The 21,022-nt window shown below is 45.7% G+C and overlaps 1 protein-coding gene across 8 annotated transcripts in view; it reads left to right on the top strand.

The window, feature by feature from the left end:
• The window catches only part of FUBP3 (far upstream element binding protein 3), a 61,121-nt gene that overhangs the window by 22,835 nt on the left and 17,264 nt on the right, over positions 1-21,022 (top strand). For 4 of the 8 annotated variants that reach the window (XM_028715856.2, XM_028715853.2, XM_028715857.2 and 1 more), the window contains exons 3-11: positions 4,418-4,468; positions 5,045-5,078; positions 6,841-6,887; positions 8,074-8,145; positions 9,215-9,272; positions 15,795-15,957; positions 17,098-17,196; positions 18,759-18,863; positions 20,089-20,191. In XM_028715856.2, coding sequence (XP_028571689.1) covers positions 4,418-4,468; positions 5,045-5,078; positions 6,841-6,887; positions 8,074-8,145; positions 9,215-9,272; positions 15,795-15,957; positions 17,098-17,196; positions 18,759-18,863; positions 20,089-20,191 — 732 coding nt within the window. The remainder of the gene's footprint in view (positions 1-4,417; positions 4,469-5,044; positions 5,079-6,840; positions 6,888-8,073; positions 8,146-9,214; positions 9,273-15,794; positions 15,958-17,097; positions 17,197-18,758; positions 18,864-20,088; positions 20,192-21,022) is intronic. The other 4 variants (XM_077922511.1, XM_077922510.1, XM_028715854.2 and 1 more) reach the window with 1 other exon arrangement.

The raw sequence follows: 21,022 nt of genomic DNA, 5'->3' as shown, positions 1-21,022 counted from the left end.
GAATAGTTCTTGGATCAATAGTAGAAGTTTGCTGTCAATGTTAGTAATTTGAAATTTTTCCCACAGTCTGTTTCGAGAATCGATGTGGCGTGTTTGTGTGTGTGTTTGTATGTTTGTGTGTGTATGTAATACTTGTTCCACCAGCAAAACATTTTGTCCCAAAGGAACATCATTGCACTAGAGTGCGCATAAACAGGTGATGATTGTCTAGTAGATTGCACCATTTGGATGAGTTTCTTTTAGTTCCATCATAGTGTTGGATCCCTGTGTTGCACAGCATTGAAACTCACTAAGCTGCTAGCGTAAGAGCCCCTCTGTCCTCTGTGTTCAGTGTTTCCCAACCTTTTTCCGACCATGGCCCTCTTCTAACCTTGTTTCCTTCCTGTGCCCAGCCCTCAGTGTAGCCAAGGGGGGAAGAGGGCTAGCTGTCCCCCCAATAAGTAAAAATCAATACAAATAAGAGGTTCTGCCCTCTTAACGAAAGCCTGCTCCCTAACAAAAGTCCTGGCTACACCCATGCCCCCCCCCCACTGGTAGAAAGGAAGCTATTTAAATGTTTTGTTTTTAAGCAAAACATGCTTTATTTATAATTTTTATAATTTATACAAAATTTGTTGTTGTCGTTTAGTCGTGTCCGACTCTTCATGACCCCATGGACCAGAGCACGCCATTATGTAAAATACTGTTGCATAAAATGATAGGAACATACTGAAATGTTGTTGAAGCATGTATTATTAAAAGTAAGCAACACTCATTTGACCCTCGTTATTTGATACAGAGGAGGAAAGCTACAGATACAGTCCAAAAGGCGCAAAGAGAGTTATGTATATATGGAAAAAAATAAAAAAGCAAGTGGTCCTCACTGACCTGATGCAAAAAGATATTGTCATTTGGAGGAGCCCTGGCTGCCTAGATAAAACGCTGTAGCCCCACACACCCTTACCTCAGAGTAAGGCCCACTGAACTCAGTGCAGCTTTCTGCTGAGTAGACACTTAGTTATTTACTAGGTGCAAGTCAGTAGCACCAGACGACTCCGCTCAGCTAGGCACTGAGTTCAGAAACAAACCAGGACTGCTCAAAGAAAATGCATGTGGAAAAAGGAGTGCTAGGCCCCGCCCCTTAGCCATTTGTGATTGGCCAAGTGGATAGCCAGCCAATGAGGATTTTTAACAATTGTTTTCCCCCCTTGACTTCTCACTTCCCTCTGTGGCCCCCTAGCCTTGTGCTGTGGCCCCCCGTTTATGCAATTTTCACCTGTGGTCCCAATAGGGGGGGAATTGGCCCCCAGTTGGGAAACATTCTCTAGTACAGTGGTGCCCCGCAAGACGAATGCCTCGCAAGACGGAAAACCCGCTAGACGAAAGGGTTTTCCATTTTTGAGTTGCTTCGCAAGACGATTTTCCCTATGGGCTTGCTTCGCAAGACGAAACGTCTTGCTAGTCTTGCGATCCCCCCCCCCCGCTCCCCCCCTTTTCTAAGCCGCTAGGCCGCTAATAGCCTTTTAGCAGCTAAGCCGCTAAGCCTTTAATAGCCACTAAACCGCTAATAGCGCTAAGCCGCTAATAGGGTTGCTTCGCAAGACGAAAAAACCGCTAGACGAAGAGAATCGCGGAACGGATTCTTTTCGTCTTGCGAGGCACCACTGTAGATAGAAGACATCCCAGAGCATCCCTTTAATCCTCTGCGGTCCTGGGTAGAGAGGAGCAGACATGGATTTGGGATGACAGCTAGCAAGCTCCCCCCCCCCCCCCGCCGCCGCCGCCGCCGCCCCCAACAATCCCAGCATCCTCATTCTCCACAATTTAAAAAATACCTTTGCATCCCTTGTAGATTCCTGCTCTGGCCACCGGCTTCCCCGCTCTGTCATAAACTGTTCCCATGAGATTGATCAGAAGCCAATACGAGCTCCTTCAGTTCGCAGTGGGAACTTTCAAAAGGCATATCAGGGTGTTAATTGCTCAGTGGCAGCTCCCATTCTAAGAGATGCAGAGCAATAAAAATATTGGCACTTGGTCGATGACTTTGGGGACCTGTATTGTCAGGAAGTGATTGATGTAGAGCAGAAATAGATTGGCCATCTTTTTGCCTGTTGTGTTTATTTGCCTAAAACATGTATTTAATCAGAGACCGTGATGAGCTTTGGTAGTATTTTATCACTCCTCAATTTCGTGTTGTTTTTTTTTGTGTGTGTACCTGCCCTTCCAACACCACTTTGATTCCTAGGATGGCCCACTTAATCTCAGGTTAAAAATAGTATGTGGGTGCCCAGGGTAGTGGTTGGGCGAAAGTTTATCTCATTGAAGTTTAGTTTGTTTGCCCCTCGGCAAGGAGATGCAATTGAAATGGTTTCTGCTAGTTGTTATATCTCAGCAACTCATTTTTGTGAGACGTTGTGCTAAGGTTCTGCTTGCATGAGCATAAAATGGGATATGTTGGGTGCTTCCTACTGAGCATCCCCCCCCAACCCCCATTTTTGGGTGGGCAAGTGGACTCTGTTTGGTTCACATAGCCTTAAGGTACAAACCATTGTATGGACAAAGGAAGCTGCTATATACTAAGTCAGACCCTTGCCCCAGCTTACTAAGTATTTTCTACACTGCCTGGCAGTGTTTCTCCCTGGTTTTAGTCAGAGGATCTTTCACAGCCCCACCTGGAGATGTAGGGGATTGCACTGGGATCTTCTGCCTGCAAAACAGTTGCTCTACCCACTGAGCTGTGTGTGGTGCTTCCCCTGAGAATGACCTAAGATTCCAGTCCTCAGTGTTCAGAATTGAAGGCTGATTTAAACAGGGACATAGGGAGCTAACTGACAGCGGCTGTCTAGGGTTTCAGATCGGACGTCTCTCCCAGTCCTACCTGCAGATGCTGCCCGGGAAAGAACCTGAGACCTTCTGCATGCAAAGCAGGTGCTCTGCCACTGACCTATGGCTCTTCCTGTGTTCACAGTTGTTGTTGTATGGGCAGGTATCGTCTCTAAAAGTTAAGCAACAATTTTAGGTTTGTTCATGTTGGTCAAGGAATGACTCTTTGCCAAAACTGCTGATCCAACAAAGTGGCCTGGAGTCCATGGACGCTAATGCAATGAGTCTTTAAGGTGCCAGGAGACTCTTCAGGTGGTATCTGAATTAGGCATGTAGTCGGCCCCCTGAAGCTCATAGACTTTAGTCCACTTATTTGTGTGGGCCTACCTCTTGAGTTTGATGTATCATTGGATCTCTTCTTTTGTTGTAGATCAATTATATATGTATTCAAAGCCTCACAACTAGAGGAGTTAATGTAATTATTGTGGGTGCTTAATAGCTTTCTGGAGCACAGCATAACTTCCCACCGCCACTGCTCTGCCTCCACCTCCCCTGGCCAATCTGCTCTGGGTGTTCTTCCACCACAATTTTCTGGAACAGATGCAGGGGTGAAGTAGGGTAGAGAGAAGTTATGTTGCACTTGAGGAACTTGTTCATAATTTAGTTGGATACAACATGGTCCGCCCCCCCCGCCCCCCGTAGCTTTGCTATTGTCTCTTATTTGCAATTCAGCCCTTTGATGTGGGAGAGATTATTGCGCTCGGTGGGGAGGGGGCACTCCTGGATTCAACATTGTCACTTGAGGCGGCCCCTTTTGGAGAGAGATGATTTGGCCACTGTACTCCATGTTCTGGTAACTTCCACATTGGATTATTGCAATGTGCCTTACATGGAGCTGCCTTTGTAGACAACTTGGAAACTTCAGTTGGCCTCAAATGTGGTGGCCAGATTGCCAGCTGGGGTTCCCTTCAGATCTCATATAACACTTGTTTTTAAATAGATGTATTGGTTTGTTTCTGGACACAATTCAAGGTGCTCACATTAGTGTTTAAAGCCCTAACTAGCTTAGACCCCAAATACCTGAAAAACTGCATCCTTCTCTACAGACTGTCCCTGGTGCTAAGCTCCCAAGTTGTGGGTGGTGGATATGGTGCCTTCACTATGCATCTTCCGGCGAATGCAGAAGACACATCACCCTACCCTGGCTTTTGGCACATAGAATCTTAGCATGGTAGAGTTGGAAGGGACCCAAAGTGTCATCTATCCAACCCCGCTGCAAATGCAAGAACAAGTTGTATATACTTGAGACATGTATATTTTTAGGATACAGCTCTTTTTGCAATTTTAAGTTGTGTTAAACTGTTTCTGATATCATGCGGTATTGTGTTTTAGCATTAAGGTTGTGTTTTAATAATTGTTATCCTTAGGGTGAAGGGCAGGTAATAAATTGTAGTGACAACAACTAATGGAAACTTTCCGATTGGGGTGTGTGTGTACACGCACAGAAGACAACCTTGCACATAGCTCTTCCCCTGGTCGTATTGAGTAGAAATGTCATAGCACATAAAACTTGGTGATGATGCAAGGTTCTTTAACAGCCCTATTCCTTTAACAGGTCTTCGGGTAAATTGGCTCCATGGAGCACAGTTAAGAGAAACCCAGAGAAGTATGTTGCAAGTCCCCCCCCTCCCAAACCCCTCCTCAATCTCTCTCTCTCTGTTCTCTCTCAGTGCGTTTGATTAGACTAAATCCTTCCAAATCTCTTGTGTATTATGGCTTCTTATTCTCCCCACCTTTTAAATGCTGTACCAATCTGCTTGATCTTTTATTATTATTATTTTTTACACTGGGTTTAATTTGGGGAGGTTGGGGTGGGCTGCACTTTTCTAGGGATTCTGGGATCCTGAGGTGCTGGATTTCTCCCCCTCCCCATGCCTCTCACCACATGGGAGCAAGGTGGATCAATTTCCTATCCTGCGTTCAGCTGGACACTTCGCTTCTCCGCTGTTGTTGATCAAGAAATCCCCTCCTGTTTCTTGTTCCACGTAACACATTCATTTCAGCCACTGAACCCAAATTGCTGTTTTTTAGCGCTGCTTCTCCTTTATTTTCTCTCTCGCTCTCTTTTCCCCCCTTGATGAAAATGGTAAGAACTCTTTCCCCCCCCCTGCTATAGAGGTGAAGTTAGTTTATCCGTACTAATGCTTTGATTTTTTTCTTTTCTCTCTCTTCTCCGACACAGTAGGTAACCAGTTAGGGGCCCTGGTACATCAAAGGTAAGCAGTGGGTTATGTTTTATTATTTATTGATCACTTCTAATTGTTTATTGATCTGCCATCTGTACTGGAGTGTTAGAGAGTCAGAGGTTGAGAACGTGGCAGAACTGCGTAGGCTCAGTTTCTCCTCTTCCTGCACACCCCCGCCCCAAGACTGAAGTTTTCTGCTTGCGTTCCTGGATATTGCATGCATTTGTTTGGAAAGAGATGAGGCACGCGTACAAAGTGGGTAACGCAGAAAGGAAGGTCTGCATTGAATTAAACGTTGTGTCTTGGGCTGAGATTCATGAAGCTGCTTAGGGTAGCCAAATGTAGTTTGGAAAAAACCCACGAAAACCTTGAAACAACAGATTTTTGTGCCAAAGCATAGGCTTCTTTTGAAAGGCTATCACTAAGAGTGTTGTTTTTGTATGTGTATGCACAGTATCAGTATCATGTGTATGCACAGTATCATCTAGTTCAGTATTGTCTACTCTGACCGGCAGCACGGTTGGGACCAGGGTCATTCCCAGTCCTACATGAGAATGCTGTCAGGTTTGGAGCCTTGAGAACTTCTTCATGCACTGTGGGTGCTTTGCCACTGAGCTATGTCTCTTCCCAAATAGGAAGTTACCTTTTACCATTAATCTATCTAGATCAGTATTGCCTTCTCTGACTGTCAGCAGCTCTCACATGTGTGAGGCCAGAGGACACCCCCTAGTCCTATTATTGAGTTACTTATTTGGTGAAATTGTTTACTGCTTGATCGTATAAAACCCCTCGAGTACAAAAAATTCCTACCTGGAGAATGCTGTTGGGAGAGCTGTAGCCCTTCCCACTTGGTTTAGAAAGCAGGTTGTCATGTAGCATGATGTCTGTTCTGGTGGTATGCAAGAGCTGCAAGCCCAAAGCCACCCCCCCCCACCCCCCGACCAGATGTATACTCAAAAACAGCCTGCCTTTTTGGATCCCAGCCTAGTTTTTGCCTTTGGAATAGGATCCTGGGCACAACCTACTTTGAGGTTGTTGTTTTTCCACAATCAGCAATATGTAAGTTTTATATTACTTCCTTCCTCTCCTTCTCAGTACAGTGGTACCTCTGGATGCGAACAGGATCCGTTCCGGAGCCCCGTTCACATCCAGAAATGAATGCAATCCGCGTCCGCGGGTCGCGATTTGCCACTTCCGTGCATGCGCGTGATGTCATTTTGACCGTCTGCGCATGCGTGAGTGGCGAAACCCGGAAGTAACACGCCACAGCACGCAACCCAAAAATACTTACCTTGAAGCTACTTCAACCCGAGGCATGACTGTAGTACAGATGGGCTAGCTGTGAATTTGCAGCCAGCCAAACTGAATCAAACCCCTGCAAAATCCTGGGCAAAGAAGTGTCCTTTCAACTGGCCTTGTAAACTCAGCAGCATTGGTGCCAAGCCTTCTTTAGAGTTGGTGCACCACCACATTGAAAAGCTCATGCCCATGTCTGTAATGTCCTTCATGCCCTGAGATGGGGCAGAGCAAGCCCTTCCCAGCAGCACTTAAGGCATGGGCTGACTGGTTTGAGGGCACCTTTCCAGACACCCTCGTAGGAAGCTGGTAGGGGCTACCGGCTAAAAGCTCCATTCTTCATCACCCAGTTTTCCATAACATTGGAACTAGTTCCTACTTCACTTTCTGGGGATGGAAACTCAATTTCCTAAATGTCCTGTGACAGTTGATGCTATTGGAAAAGGCGACGATGTCTATCTGTCGTGATGAGTCTCCCCTTTTCTCTTTTCTTCAGGGTAATAACTGAAGAATTCAAAGTGCCTGATAAAATGGTTGGATTCAGTAAGTATTCTGGTTTGCAGCAATTTTTCTCTTTCCTTCATACAGGGCCTTTGTGAACACTCCTTCCATCTGAAGACTAATATATATTATGATAGGTAGTGCTCAGCATAACAGCGCGGATTTCTGTTAATGCTGCTGAGAACGTGGCAATTTCGGGGGAAATGCTTTCCACGTGAACCTTAAAATCAATTGAGGATAATTTAGTTACTTCCTGAGTGCTACAGTGGCCTGTAGTTAAAGACCTTGATGGCCAACTTTGCCGGTAATGTGCTGGCAGGGAGGGGTTGGAGGGGGTGAGCAGAGGAGAAATGGTTTGGGGTGTATGTGTGTGTGGGAGGATATACCATTGAAGGGCTATTTCAAGGGGGAGGGTGTGCAGCTTGGTGGTGAAGCATGTGCTTGCCTGCTCAGGGTCCCAGGTTCAGGAGAGGAGCCCTGCTGGATCAGGCCAAAGGGGGCCCACCCCGTCTGGCTTTCTGTTCTCACAGTGGCCAACCAGGTGCCACTGACACCCACACTGTGAAACCCACAAACAGGACCTGAGCACAACAGCAGTACATTCCCCACCTGTAGTTCCTAGCAACTAGTACTCGGAGGTAGTGGTGGTAGAACATAAGAAGAGCCTTGCAGCTGGATGCAGCCAAAGGCGGCTTATCTTGTCCAGCACCTGGATCTCCCACTGATGAACCAGATGCCTGTGGGAAGTCATCAAGCTGAGTGCACTCCCAGCAAACTGGTATTCAAAGGCATCCTGCTTCCAGGCATGCTAGTAGAACTTAAGAGAAGCCCTGATGGATCAGGCTAGAGGCCCACCTAGTCCAGCATCCTGTTCTCTCCAGATGCCCCAAAGGCCACAAGCAGGATGGCCTGCCAGCAGAATTTGAGACTGTGCTATTGGTTTAGCAGAGCTGGATGGGAGTGGTCTTGTTTGTTGACTGAAGGTGTCAACTCAGTTGCACTTAACAGATGGGTGGGGGGAGGACCTGAAACTTGTGGTTTTGGAGCATTGCATCTTCACCTCATCTTCTTCCAGACATTTAAGTTTACAAATGCTCCCTTCATAGATGTATGCAAAACTTCAGTCATATGCTTGTTCACATCTTGCTCTTGAAATAATGAAAAACCCAGCAATATTCTAGTCTGTTGGCAGCAGCAAAATCCTGATCAATTCCAAATTTTATTTCAGTTATCGGCCGGGGTGGTGAGCAGATTTCTCGGATTCAGGCAGAGTCAGGCTGCAAAATTCAGATTGCGCCAGGTAAGGTTATTTCACCCCCTCCAGCTTCCCAAAGAACCAAGGCAGCACTAAGATTACACACACCTACTAGTCTTTTAGATTGGTATATTAAATATAAAATGGTCTGACCAACTTGAAAGCTAGGATGATAGAAATGTCCTATGAAACATTCTATTAGACTCCTAAAAGTACTCTCCTGCAAGGCTCCTCGCCAGGGCCAAAGCCTTCTCCCTCTCCTTCACAAGAAGGATCAGTCCCAATGGAAAAAAACATGCCCCACATTCCTCTCCCAAAATCAGTACCTTCCTCCCTCCCTAGAAGGCAGCAATCTAGAGACTGCTCTAAGAGCCCTGAACAATTTTGGAACCATGGTGTTGTAGCCATTGTTAGTCCATTCTAAGAGTTGACTCTGAAAAATCAATAAACTTGACCAACTCTCTTAGGTCCATTAATTTTCAAGGGGTCTACACTTGAGTAGGGCTGACAATGGAGATAGCAACCTTGGTCCTAAGTTGTTCAATGCCAGGTGAGGGTTTTTTCATTGCTCACACTACCGGTAGAAGCCTGGCATCACTCCGTTCCCCATGAATAACAATATTGAGACTAAAACAGGGACACTGAAGGGAATGTGTGCAGAATTTGCTTGCCTGGATGGTTTATATAGGGGACAGAACTCAAGATTCTGTGCTTCCAAAAGCCAAACTCTGTTTTACACATAGCCAGGCAGAGTGTGCGTCTGTGCGTGTGCTTTATTTATTTAAGTTAAGTTTATTAAGTTATTTGAGGCTTTGTAAATTAGTACAAGACTAATTTGCCTTGGACTTGGCTTGGTGGTGGATGGGCAGCCAGTGCAGATGTTTCGACAAAGGTGTCGCATGCTGTCCGCCAGGTTCCCCCCTGAGGAGCCTGGCCTCTGTGTTCTGCACCAGTTGGAACTTCCAAACCAAGCCCAAGGGCAGCCCAACATAGAATGCACTGAAGTAACCCAGCCTTTTTTATTCAACCAGCTGGAAACTGATAGGCTGCTGAGAATTGTCAGATACCCAGTATACCTGTTGATCTTTATTTTCTTTTGCTTTGTCTTTTACAGACAGTGGCGGAATGCCAGAGAGACCCTGCGTGCTGACTGGAACGCCAGAAAGCATTGAGTGAGTTTTTTTAAATTGGCATATACATTTATATAAAATTGGTTGCCTCCACTTCTTCCCCTTAGTCCTCTTCCCTCTTCCTTTTTTGTTTTTCTCTTACCCTTCTTCTTCTCTTCAGTTGCTTGCTGTCCTCTTTATAGCCAGCATAGACTCACTCTGCTCCAAACACTTCTATCTCATACATAATAGCTCAACAGTTTGGCCCATTGAAGGGCTGTTTACCTCCATTTCACAGCGTAGACTGTCTTTGTGGTCCTCTACAAAAACTCTTGAGTGAGTTTGCTTGAACGAGGGCACCCTTTTAAGGGTTGAAAAGTTAGCCTGGTGCTGCAGAGAAGACCCCAGAGAAGCATTTAACTGGCCTTCTGACATGCAGCTCTTGTTATTAATGGCAAGTGGTGAGCCCCATCACTTGGAGGGTTCCACATATAAATAATTAGCTTTCAGGGGAGCCTCTGTTTCTGTTTTTAAAAACTGATTTATAGAAGTATGAATTGCATAGAGAAAGTGGATGCAGAAAAGTTTTGCTCCCTCTCTTGTAACATGAAAACTTTCAGACAACCAACAAAACTGGTTGTTGGAAGATTCTGGACAGATAAAAATAAAGGACTTCTTCATGCAGTGCATAGTTAAAACTGTGGAACCTGCTTCCACAAGAGGCAGTGATAGCCATCTATTTGTATGGCTTTAAAAAAGGGATTGGACAAATTCATGAAGGAGAATGGTTACTGGCCGTGATGGCTCTGTTTTGCCTCCATAGTGCTTCTGAATACTAGTTGCTAGAAATCACAAGAGGGGAGAGTGTTCTCGAGCTCTGGTCCTCCTTGCAGGTTTCCCCACAGGTATCTGACTGGCCACTATGAGAGCAGGGTGCTGTACTAGATGGATCATTGGACCGATCCAGCAAGCTCTTTTCTTACTCGTGTTTATTTACTTTGCTTGCCCCCTCCTCCCACCCCAAAGTCCTCTTTCATTTGCACCAAAGTACAGTGGTACCTCGGGTTAAGTACTTAATTCGTTCCGAAGGTCCATTCTTAACCTGAAACTGTTCTTAACCTGAAGCACCACTTTAGCTAATGGGGCCTCCTGCTGCCGCCGCACAATTTCTGTTCTCATCCTGAAGCAAAGTTCTTAACCCGAGGTACTATTTCTGGGTTAGCGGAGTCTGTAACCCGAAGCATATGTAACCTGAAGCGTATGTAACCTGAAGCGTATGTAACCCGAGGTACCACTGTATTGGAAAAGTAAACAGTGGGAGAGACACCTTGAGTGGGAGAGACACTTGAGGGGCTTGAGTGTGACACCCAGGGTCTTCTCTCACTTGCATTGTAGCTTGATGAAGAGAAGAAGCCCCCGAAGACTGGTGTAACTTACCACCTTCAAGCTATAGTGTTAATGGGGAGAGACCCCTCAATACTCTCTCAAACCTCCTAGACAAGCACAAAGGATCTCTCTCCCTTCTGTGTAAAAAATCATTTTTTTAAAAAGCCTGTTGCAGAGGCATCCAAAGGTCTTCGCTCACTTGAACAGTGGCTTGTTCAAGAGAAGAAACATTTCCAAGCCCCCACCCCACTCCTGGTGAGCAAAGAGAACCTCTTTCTTCTCTCTGTCAGTGAGGACAATCAGTTAAGAAAGGGCAGCAGCAGAGGAATGAAAAAAACAGCAGATGCAAGAGCTTTTATTTTTTTACATTTTTTATATCCCACTTTTCCTCCAAGGAGCTCAAGGTGACATTGTCTCCTGCTCCCCATTTTTCTCCCACCACAACCCTGAGAGGTAGGTTAAGTTGAGAGAGGCAGTAACTAGGTTAAGGCCAACCTAGTTCAGCTTCATAGCCAAGGGGGGAATTTGAGCCCTGTTCTCCCAGGTCCTAGTTTTCATTTAATCCCCACACCAATCCCATGAGATAGGTTAGATTGAGAGTAGCAGTGGCTGGCCCAAGGCCAATGAAGATCATGTCCAAGAGGGTATTTGAATACATTGTTTATCAATAAGGTAATAGCTATAGAAACTACAAAGAGAACAAGTAGAATACTGAGTCCTCTCCTGGAGGTGATTCTCAGCCCCCATGACCTATAGAGGAGAGCAGTCCCTCCTAGCTCTCACTTGGAATCCCTGATTTCCACACACCCCCAGCCTCTCACCCTGGGAGACCAACACTTCCCTTTCTTCCACCCAGGGTCCTCCATCAGCCATCCACCACCCCATAAATACTTAATTCTTGGAGCTTAATAAAGGCCCCCAAACCTAGTATTCCAAAAGAAACATGAAGAAAAGCAGAGGCTTGACAACCATATGTCAGGAGTGCTCTGATGGTGTTTCCTGCTTGGCAGGGGGTTGGACTCGATGGCCCTTGTGGTCTATTCCAACTCTATGATTCTATGAAAAAAAGGGGGGAGGGGAAACAAGAAAAGACAAGAGGGGGAAAACAATGGGGGAAAACCATTAAAGATAGAGAAAAGAAGCTTCCAATTTTCTGTCTGTCGGTTACATAAGAAAAAGATTATTAACGACATTCTGTCAGTGTTAATATCCATCTTCTCCTCTTTCTGTCAAACCATATTCTAAGTCAAAGTGTCTTAATCATTCATTTCTTCTTCTTACGAAATATTTAGGAGGGATTCCCAAATTGTTATTACTAGTAATTAACTTTACCTCTATTAATAATATTAATTCCCCCTTCTCCTTACTATATATTCTTCAATTCTTACCCGGTTCCGTATGCTCAAATTCAATTTCCTGTTTTCCATTTTATGTTGTTTATGATAGTTTCTGGATCTCCTCTTCTAGGAGCTTCCCTTTTCATTTTTTTTTTCAGAGAAAGCACCATGTATTTATTAGCATAATTATCTGAATCCACTCCAAATCATATGCAGAATACTTTCTCTCTGCTAGAACTGAAGAAAGGCCAGGACTGGGGTTTTCCGTAGACTTCTTTTTCTTGCAGCTTCATCAGTGTCAAATGCAGATGACTCTCCATCTCTCCATTCCATCCTCTCCTCCAAATCCTTGAATAGAAGGCAATTCCATTCCATCATCTGCTTTCCCCCATTTTACTATTTCATCATCCAGTCCTGCCAGCTTTTCATTGATTTGGTCTGAAGTCTCTAGATATTTTCCATTTCATCGCCCTCTGATTCATCAAACATTGATCTGATAGTTTTTAATTGTTCAGCCAACAACTGCTGAATGATCCCAACAGTCACTGGAAAATTCAAAGATATATTTGCTATACTGGATACTTTTGATGTTTTTGATGTTATTTGTAACTCAGTCTCTTTATAAGTTCCAACTCCCCCTTAAGGTTCCACCTTAAGAGCACCTTCACAGCCACAGCAAGGTACTTTCCCCACTGAGGGTTCTTTACTTTCAGTTTCTTTTTTTTCCCAAAAGAAGGAAAAGAAGTAATCGCCTCATCCGTTTAATCTTTATTGTCATTCATAAATCAAGCTTTTTTCTCTTGCTTAGACCCACTTTCCCTTTGTTACTCTTAACGACAGAAAGTAGTTTTTACAGGATTTCCAATTACAGATTTTAGCCAGCAGACATATAAATCTATCCGAGATAGTTTTTCTTATCATGAAAGTGTTTATGAAAGAGAGGATACAGATTTTATACCCATAAAGGCATACTTCTTACATAGTGTCAGGTACTCGCTCTTCAGCTTGTTCTGACCCCTGTACAAGTCCCCAGTCACAGACAGCAGAGAACAGCCTCAATCAAAGTATATGAGGATTCTCCCACTCATTCACCCTTATTTTCCAGAGTGATTTAATATCCAGAATGTCTGTCTGACTATCATCAATCAGCACATAATTATCTTCTGGTAGAACGACAGTCCACAACTCCTTTTTCCTGGAAGTCCATCCAAGTGGCTATTTGAACCCTGATCTCCCGTGTCTTAGTCCAATGCTTTAATCACTGCTCTCTTGGGGGAAAAAATGTATCCTGCCAGACAGTGTGGCATTCTCCAGATGTTGTTGAGTATTTAACACCCAGCAGCCAGTAAGGCCAATCCTCAAAGGTGAGGGGAAATGGGAGTCCCAAGAGACATCTGGAGGGGAGCATTGCATTGGCAACCCCAGTGCTTGGAGGGTGAGAAACACTTGCCTAGGTGGATGGGTTTTTGGACTAGCCTAGTGGCTAGTTTTCATTGGCCACATCTGATAAAATGAGGGGAGTTCTTGGCTTCCCCAGGATGACTGCATGCTCAAGTGGCCTCCTTTATCTAGCTTCTCAGTATAAAAAGGGCACTACCAGAAACATGCCTCAATCAACTAATTATCCTCCTTATCAGAGGGAGAAGGCTATTGATGGCTATGTTCTGCCTGTGCGCTCTGAATACCAGTTGCTGGAAACCAGAGGAGGGAAGAGTGATGTTGTACTCAGCTTCTGCTTGCAGGTTTCCCGTGAGGCATCTAGTCGACCATTCTGAGGGCAGGATCCTGGACCAGATGAGCTACTGGCCTGATCCAGCAGGGCTGTTCTGATTTTACACCTCCAGTATCAAGAGCAGGTTTCCTCTCAATTCCAGTTGTTGGAAATCACACGCTGGGAGAGGTGCTGTTGCTCTCACGTCCTGCTTGTGAGGGGCTTTCCACTGGGGCATCTAGGTGGCCACTGTGAGAGCAGGAAGCTGGACTAGGTGGGCCATTGCCCTGAACCAGCAGGCTCTTCTTATGTGCTTATTAACTTATGAGGCATTGGTTCTGCAGAAACCTGCAAGTCAAGATGTTTCCATTTGGGGCCGGGCATGTGTCAGTTAACACCACCATCACCACCGGCCACTTGCTTTGGTGTGAGACATTGTCCTAGGTGCTGCTGGCTATTTCCCCCCTGCCCCTCCCAAAGCCCCTTGCAAGAATGTTCCACCCAGCAGCCCAGCTGGGGGATGGTGGGCGGGGATTCTGCTCTCTTTCTCTTTCTCTCTCTCTCTCGCCCTATAGAAAAATTTAGGGTCAGTGTTTCCTCCCTCCCCCTCCCCAGGAGCTGAGCTTGCCTCTTCCCAAGCCATTTTGAGGACCACCTCCCCGCTGGGACTTGGAGCCACGAGCCTTTGGCTTTAACAGGAACCCACTTAGCCATATGGAGCTGCTCTTTCTCTTCCGCAGCCTTTGGGTAGGTGGGTTTTTTCCAAATCCATCTGTTGGGATCTTTTTTTTATTCTTTCCTTTTTTTCAGTTGCATTTGGATGATTGAAAAAAGCATTGAGGTTTCCTGGATTTTCTTTTTCTTCTTCCGTAGGTGTAAGGATAAATATAGCTGAGAGGTGCATGTTAGAGGGCAAAGCCGTCTGGTTGGATTTTTTGCGTATTTATTTTGTGCTGGTACTGAAGTGGGCTCCCTCTGACCTCTACCCTTCCTCCAGTATTTTTGTTTTGGAGCAAAAGGAAAACTGTAAGGCAAAGAAGCTATAAGATCCAGAAAAATTGAGGTGCATTATACATTTGTTGCACAGAGTACCTGGGTGGAGACTTTGTGGATTTCTGCTTAAAGGTCTGTTTCTTCAGAGCTAAGTGAGAAGAGAGAGAGCGCTTTCCTTTTGCTGCTGCAATTTATGATCACGGTGACTCACTTGAGTTTCATCCTTTTCAAAACCTGCACAAATGCAAAGGTGGAAGGATGGTGTCTTTTTCTCCTTTTGTGTGCTGCTGGGTGAGCTAGGTGTCAGTTCACCAGTGGCTAACTGGTGCCATAGGGACCAGAAGCACCAGGGACTGAACACAGGAAGCTGCCTTATACAGTGTCAGACCATGGCTCCATCTAGCTCAGTTTTGCCTACACTGTCTGGCAGTGGCTGGAGAGGTTTGAGAGCAACGGGCATTGAGAGCAATTCCCAGCCCTGCCTGGGAATTGCCAGGCACTGAGCCTGGGATTTTCTGCATGCAAAGCAAGTGCTCTGCCACTGAGCTATGGCCCTTCTCTTATAACAAAAGGATTCCTGACCTCATGGTTCTAAATAAAGGAATGGTTTTAAGCAGCAAGCTTTCCTTACACTGACTCTAGCCCAGTGTTGTCTACGTTGACAGGCAGTGGCTCTCTAGCCTTTCAAGCAGGAGGTCTCTCTAGGGCTTCCTGGAGATGCTAGGGATCATACCTGAAACCTTCTGCATGCAAGGCAGATGCTCTTCCACTTGAGCTACAAGTGGACATGGTGATGGGAGAGGTGTATCGGGTAGGAAAAGCCACCGCAGTAAAAAGGAAGCATTTGAGGTGCTGGTTGGACTTTGTGAGCTCCTTCTCCGCTCTCTCCTACTCCAAAATGGGGTGTGCCTGAGAGAGGGGAATCTGATCCAAAGCAGAGAGTTGCCATCATGGCCGCTGGTTATTTTCTCCCTTCTGTATCCTGTCTTTTCTCTCTTTTTTTCTCCTCCCCTCCCCAAACCCCCTGTATTCCAGTGGTAGTCCCCACCCCTTACACCCAGCAAGATGGGGGTGTTTGCAATATAATAGCTGTTTTCCTTGAGGCTATTTCTCTCCCCCCCTCTGTTCTCTCCCTTCCACACACCCCACCCCCCAAAGACAAGCAAAGCGGCTACTGGGGCAGATTGTGGACCGCTGTCGGAATGGGCCTGGGTTCCACAACGACGTGGACGGCAACAGCACAATCCAAGAGATCCTCATTCCGGCGTCCAAAGTGGGCCTCGTCATTGGCAAAGGTGGAGAAACCATCAAGCAGCTACAGGTGGGCAGGATGCAGCTTCGGACAGATGCTAGTAGGAGGAGTCTGTGGCTACCAGCCACGGTGGCTCTATTTTCTGTCTCCGCTGTTGGAGACAGGATGCCTCTGAATACCAGTTGCTGGGAACTGCAGATAGGGAGAGTGCTATTGTGCTCATATTTTGCTTGCAGGCTTCCCATAGTGGGCATCTGGTTGGCCACCGAGAGAGCAGGAGGCTGAACTAGATGCGCCTCAGACAGCACTCATTTTGTATAGAGAGGCAGTCCTTGATGCATCGATGCCCTAAGCATTACATGTATTAATTCAAAAAACCCGGATGGCAGTTTAGGTCTGGGGTATCTCGGGGATAGCCTGAACACTTGATCACTGAGATCATCTGCAGGAGCATTGTTAATCATTCTCTGAATTAGCGAGGTTCACTTGATAAAGAGAAACCAAGCCTTTAGTGTAATTAGCCCAGTCCTGTGGGTTGCTCTGCCGATAGAGATTCAGCAGGCAGTGTATACATTTTTTTATAAATAACTAAATAAGGCTGTATAGGTCAAAGCCAGCACCTTGAATTGGGTGTGCCTGTGTGTGGGTGCACCCACACGGTCCCCACCCCCCACAAAGCAAGGTTAGAAGGAAGCATTCAGTTGTAGCCAGTATAAGTGTGCAGTTTATTTTGGGTTGTTGGCAACCATGTTTCCACCCCTGCAGGGTTTTATATAAAATATATTGAATTCCTGCATTACAAGGGGCTGGACTAGATGACCAGTGGGGGTTCCTTCCTACTCTACAATTCTATGAATGCACCATGACCACTAGCTTTTTAATGCAAAGTAAAATTGCAATTGTCTGTGTTTGGGTGGTGGTGGTAAAGTGTGGCTTCCTTGTCTGCTTTTCCCTCTTCATTTTACGATTGCTTGCATTTCTTTTTATGGAATTATCAGGAAAACTTGGCGAGATCAAGCCACTTAACTACATAAATGTCCATAGCTGCGGTGGTGGTGGTGGTGGGGCTCCTATTGCTTATCTGTGCTTTTTAACCCCCCCCCCCCTTTCCTACTTTCGTAGCCTTTCTGCCTGTTTTGGCATTTCCATTTATTTTTTTGTGGCGCTTTCTCTATCTCTCCCTCCCCATCGCCATTGGTACGTCTGCAGGAACGAACGGGCGTGAAAATGATTATGATCCAAGATGGCCCTTTGCCGACTGGAGCGGATAAACCTCTCCGGATTACCGGCGATGCTTTTAAAGTACAGGTGTGTATCAAAGAGGATTTGCCGTCGTGCTGATGGAACGTTAGGAGGATTTAGAATAATGGCACAGTTGGCAGTATTTGTGAGCCACAGTCTCGTATTTTGTGTGTGTGTGTGTTTGTGTGTGTGTGTGTGTGTGTGTGCACGACGATGGAGTTGGGTGGGGGCATCTCAAGCCTATGGGCCAAACAGTCCTTTTCCCATCTACATCTTGCACCCCACACCCACCCTGCCTTTACATTAGTGACCCACACTAATGAACCAGAATAGTATGCAAATCCTTACACTGCAGTGATAAAGCTGCCTCTGCATGCTTCATGAAATTGCAATAAAGAGACTGAGTGTGGCGTGCTGGAAAACTGTTTCAGGCTAGGGGTTATCCTTTGCTGGAAACACAGGGTGGAGAGAGTGTTGCTCTTGGGCTTGGGTCCTGCTTGTAGGCTTCACAGAAGCATCTGGGTGGCCACTGTGAGAACAGGATGTTGGACTAGATAGGTCTTTGGCCTGATCCAGCAGGGCTCATCTTATGTTCTTAGGTGAGGGGAGCCCTAGGTTTGGATCACTCCCCACTTCAGCCATGAAGCTCCCTGGAGAACCTTGGGCCAACCTAACCCTGATGTCTGTGTTCTGCCTCCGCTGTCAGAGGCCATATGCTGAATAGCTGGTGCCAGGGACCACAGAAGGAGAAAGTGCTGTTGCACTCATGTCCTGCTTGCAGGCTTCCAATAGGTTAGCCGACAGGATGCTCGACTAGCAGCTGGGCTCTTCTTGCATTCTCAAAGTGGTTGCTTTGAGGATAATAAAAATAGGGGAACCCAAATATGCAGACTTGAGAGGCTTGGGAGATTAGCAGGAGAGAAGTGTAATAGGTGTAATCTTCTTTTTGAGAAGACACCTTTGGAACTCGAATAAAGTAATGGTGTATTTTGGAAATGGAAGTGAGGTTATGGCAGGAGGTTAACTATGGATCGGTGGCCTGAAAAAGTGGTCCTGAGGGAGGGCCAAATCTGAAAGCTCAGTTTCTTAAACAGTATAAGCTTTTTGTGGTGGTTGAATATTTTTAAACTTACCTCCACAAGGTCTAGAAACAAAACTTTTGCTTTGTTCGTGAAAGCTTAAGAGAGTTCAGGAAGTTAGATACACACACACACACCCCCCGCCAGAAACCAAAGTTTGCAAGTCTACTTGACTAGTAGGGGCAGGGCAGTGTTGTTGCACACTGTAAATATTCAACACGGGTAGTAATGGGCTGGTGCAGATGAAGCCACTGAATGAAAAGGGAGGCATATTCTGGCAAAACCAGAACAACAAAATACCAAACGAAACCCCAATCTCTAAGGGAAGGGGAAGAAACCACATCCCAAACAGGGTCGACTGAACATGCTCAGTAGTCATGGAATGTTGAGCGTGTCAGAAGAGAAAAGGCGGAATGGAATACCCCTGCTTTGGGGGAAATGGTTAGCTTGTGGAGAAGCCACTCCTGTTAGGAGGCAGGGATCACATTTTATTGCCAGGGTCCAAAGAATCTGTAATCAGCTTGTTTTCCTCTTCCTGCACTTGTACAGCAAGCACGAGAGATGGTACTGGAGATCATTCGAGAGAAAGACCAGGCGGACTTCAGAGGCGTACGCAACGACTTTACTTCCAGAATGGGTGGAGGCAGCATAGAGGTATGGACGTGTCTTGTATGTTACAGAATAATAGAATTGTAGAGTTGGAAGGCTCTCAAGGTGTCATCTAGTCCAACACCCTGCAGTGCAGGAATCTTCTCCCTGGGGAAAAAATAGGGAGTGGGGGGATTATCATCATCATCATGTTCATTCATTTGCTGAGTGTTACTTGCATGGTTTTAGGTGGCTGTGGAAATTTCACATTTATATATAAAAAAAAACGCTTCTGTATTGCAGTTTCATAGAAATAAGTATCAGTGCAGTCAACAGCAATTATAAAAACCACAGTAAAAATTTTAAACAACCTGTCATCAGCTAGCGTATTACAGAAAATGTTTTCTTAATTGGCTGGTGGCCAAGACAATTTTAAAGCAAGCCTTTGAAGGTTAAAATAGAAAACACTGGCTGAATTTCTTATTGGAAGACCTGATTCTGCAGGATTGGGCTGATGACACCAGCTTCTGATTTTGGGGGGGTATGGGTGTGTGCAACAGAGTATAAGCAAATGCTAAGCAAAAGAATGTACTGAATCAGCCCCTTGGTGTATTCATCTTGTCCAGTGATGTCAACTTCATCCTTGTCTAGCCTTTGTCACCCTTTTGACTTCCACCCTGGATTGCCAGGGTTGAGTCTGGAGGAATATGATCCCTGAGGACCATCAGCCAGTGCCGGTGGGACAAGGAGTCATTGTCCTCCCTCCTTCCTCTGGGTTCATCATCCTGCCTTCCCAGCCCTTCAGGATTCCAGAAATACAGAAAACAAGTTTGGTGCGCTACATGCACAAAACAGTGTTCACAGTCTTCCCCCAGCCCAGTGCCCTCTCATCAGCTCCAGCCAGCATGTCCCAATGGTCAGAGAGAGAAGCCTGAAAGGGCCACATCTGACTACTAGGCTTTTAAGGTTTCCCATTTACCCGTCCCCAGAATGTGCAGCTTTGGATGTGGAGTGTAGGGTTATTTCAAATCTGAGGTATAAAGTGGGGGCAAACAATGCTTAGATTTGCCCCCTTCCTGATATGGGTGTGGCTGCCTCTGGGAATTGCAGAGCTGGACTTAGCATGGGATAATTTGCTTCCTGTTCCAGAAAGTGGGAGCAATGTTTTTTCTTAGGTATGTGAACGTGTCTCTTGGCTTGGTATTCAAGCTGCCTGATGTAGCTAATGGGGCATCTGTGTGCTACCTTTCTGGGTCTGCTTCCTCTCACTGCTTTTCTTTCCTCCCGCTAGGTCTCGGTGCCTAGGTTTGCAGTGGGAATCGTAATAGGAAGAAATGGAGAGATGATAAAGAAGATTCAGAATGATGCTGGTGTTAGGATTCAATTTAAACCAGGTCTGTCTAATTTTTAGTGTATAGCCTGTAACTGGCAACCACTTTCTCTCTCCCTTCCAGGGAAGCTGTTTTATATCATTGGTTCACTCAGCTCAGATAGTGTCTGTATACTGACTGGCAACAGCTCTCCAGAGTTTTAGGCAGGGGATATTCTTGGCTGTATCTGGAAATGCTGAGAATTGAGCCTGCCACCAAGCTACGCCCCTTTCCTAAAGTTGAGAACATAGCCTTTATACAAAGTCGGTTCACTGAACTCAGTACTGCCACCACCAAATGGCAGGAGTATTGAACCCAGGGGCTTTCTGTACACAGAGCAGGTGTTGCACCCCTGAGCTTACAGTCGCATCCCCATCTCATTTCGGTGCAAGGCCCATAGCCAAAGATCTGGGGAGGGGATCAGAGCACAAGGGAACGCGGGGGGGGGGGGGCACTGTAAATCAGTCCAAAGCAACAGGAGCTTAATTTCACCAGCGTATGTTGCATTTTAAATAAAAGCATTAAATAACATCACACAATAAAAATGTTAAAACAATTACAAAAATTGTAAGCCAGTCTTAGAATATGCCTGGGGCAAGGGCAGGTTCTGTTCCAAGGTATCATATTTTGTTTTTTCTCCAGTGCCAGCTTGCATAGCCTTAAATTCCTCATGTGATGTGGCAGTCCTTTCCTCTGGGAGATTTTGCCCCTGAGTTTCTTGTTGCCACCATGTAAATATTGCTTCCTCAGCTATAATCCTGGAGGCATGTACTATCCCTTTTTAAAATTTTCTTTTTTATTGATTGGTTGGTTTTATTGATTTGTTAACAACAAAAATGCAGACATAACAAAAAG

This window comes from Podarcis muralis, chromosome Z (genome assembly GCF_964188315.1).
Source record: "Podarcis muralis chromosome Z, rPodMur119.hap1.1, whole genome shotgun sequence".
NCBI classification, from domain to species: Eukaryota; Metazoa; Chordata; class Lepidosauria; order Squamata; family Lacertidae; genus Podarcis; species Podarcis muralis.
The sequence above is the reverse complement of the archived record's forward strand: the minus strand, read 5'-3'. Positions and strand labels throughout refer to the sequence as shown.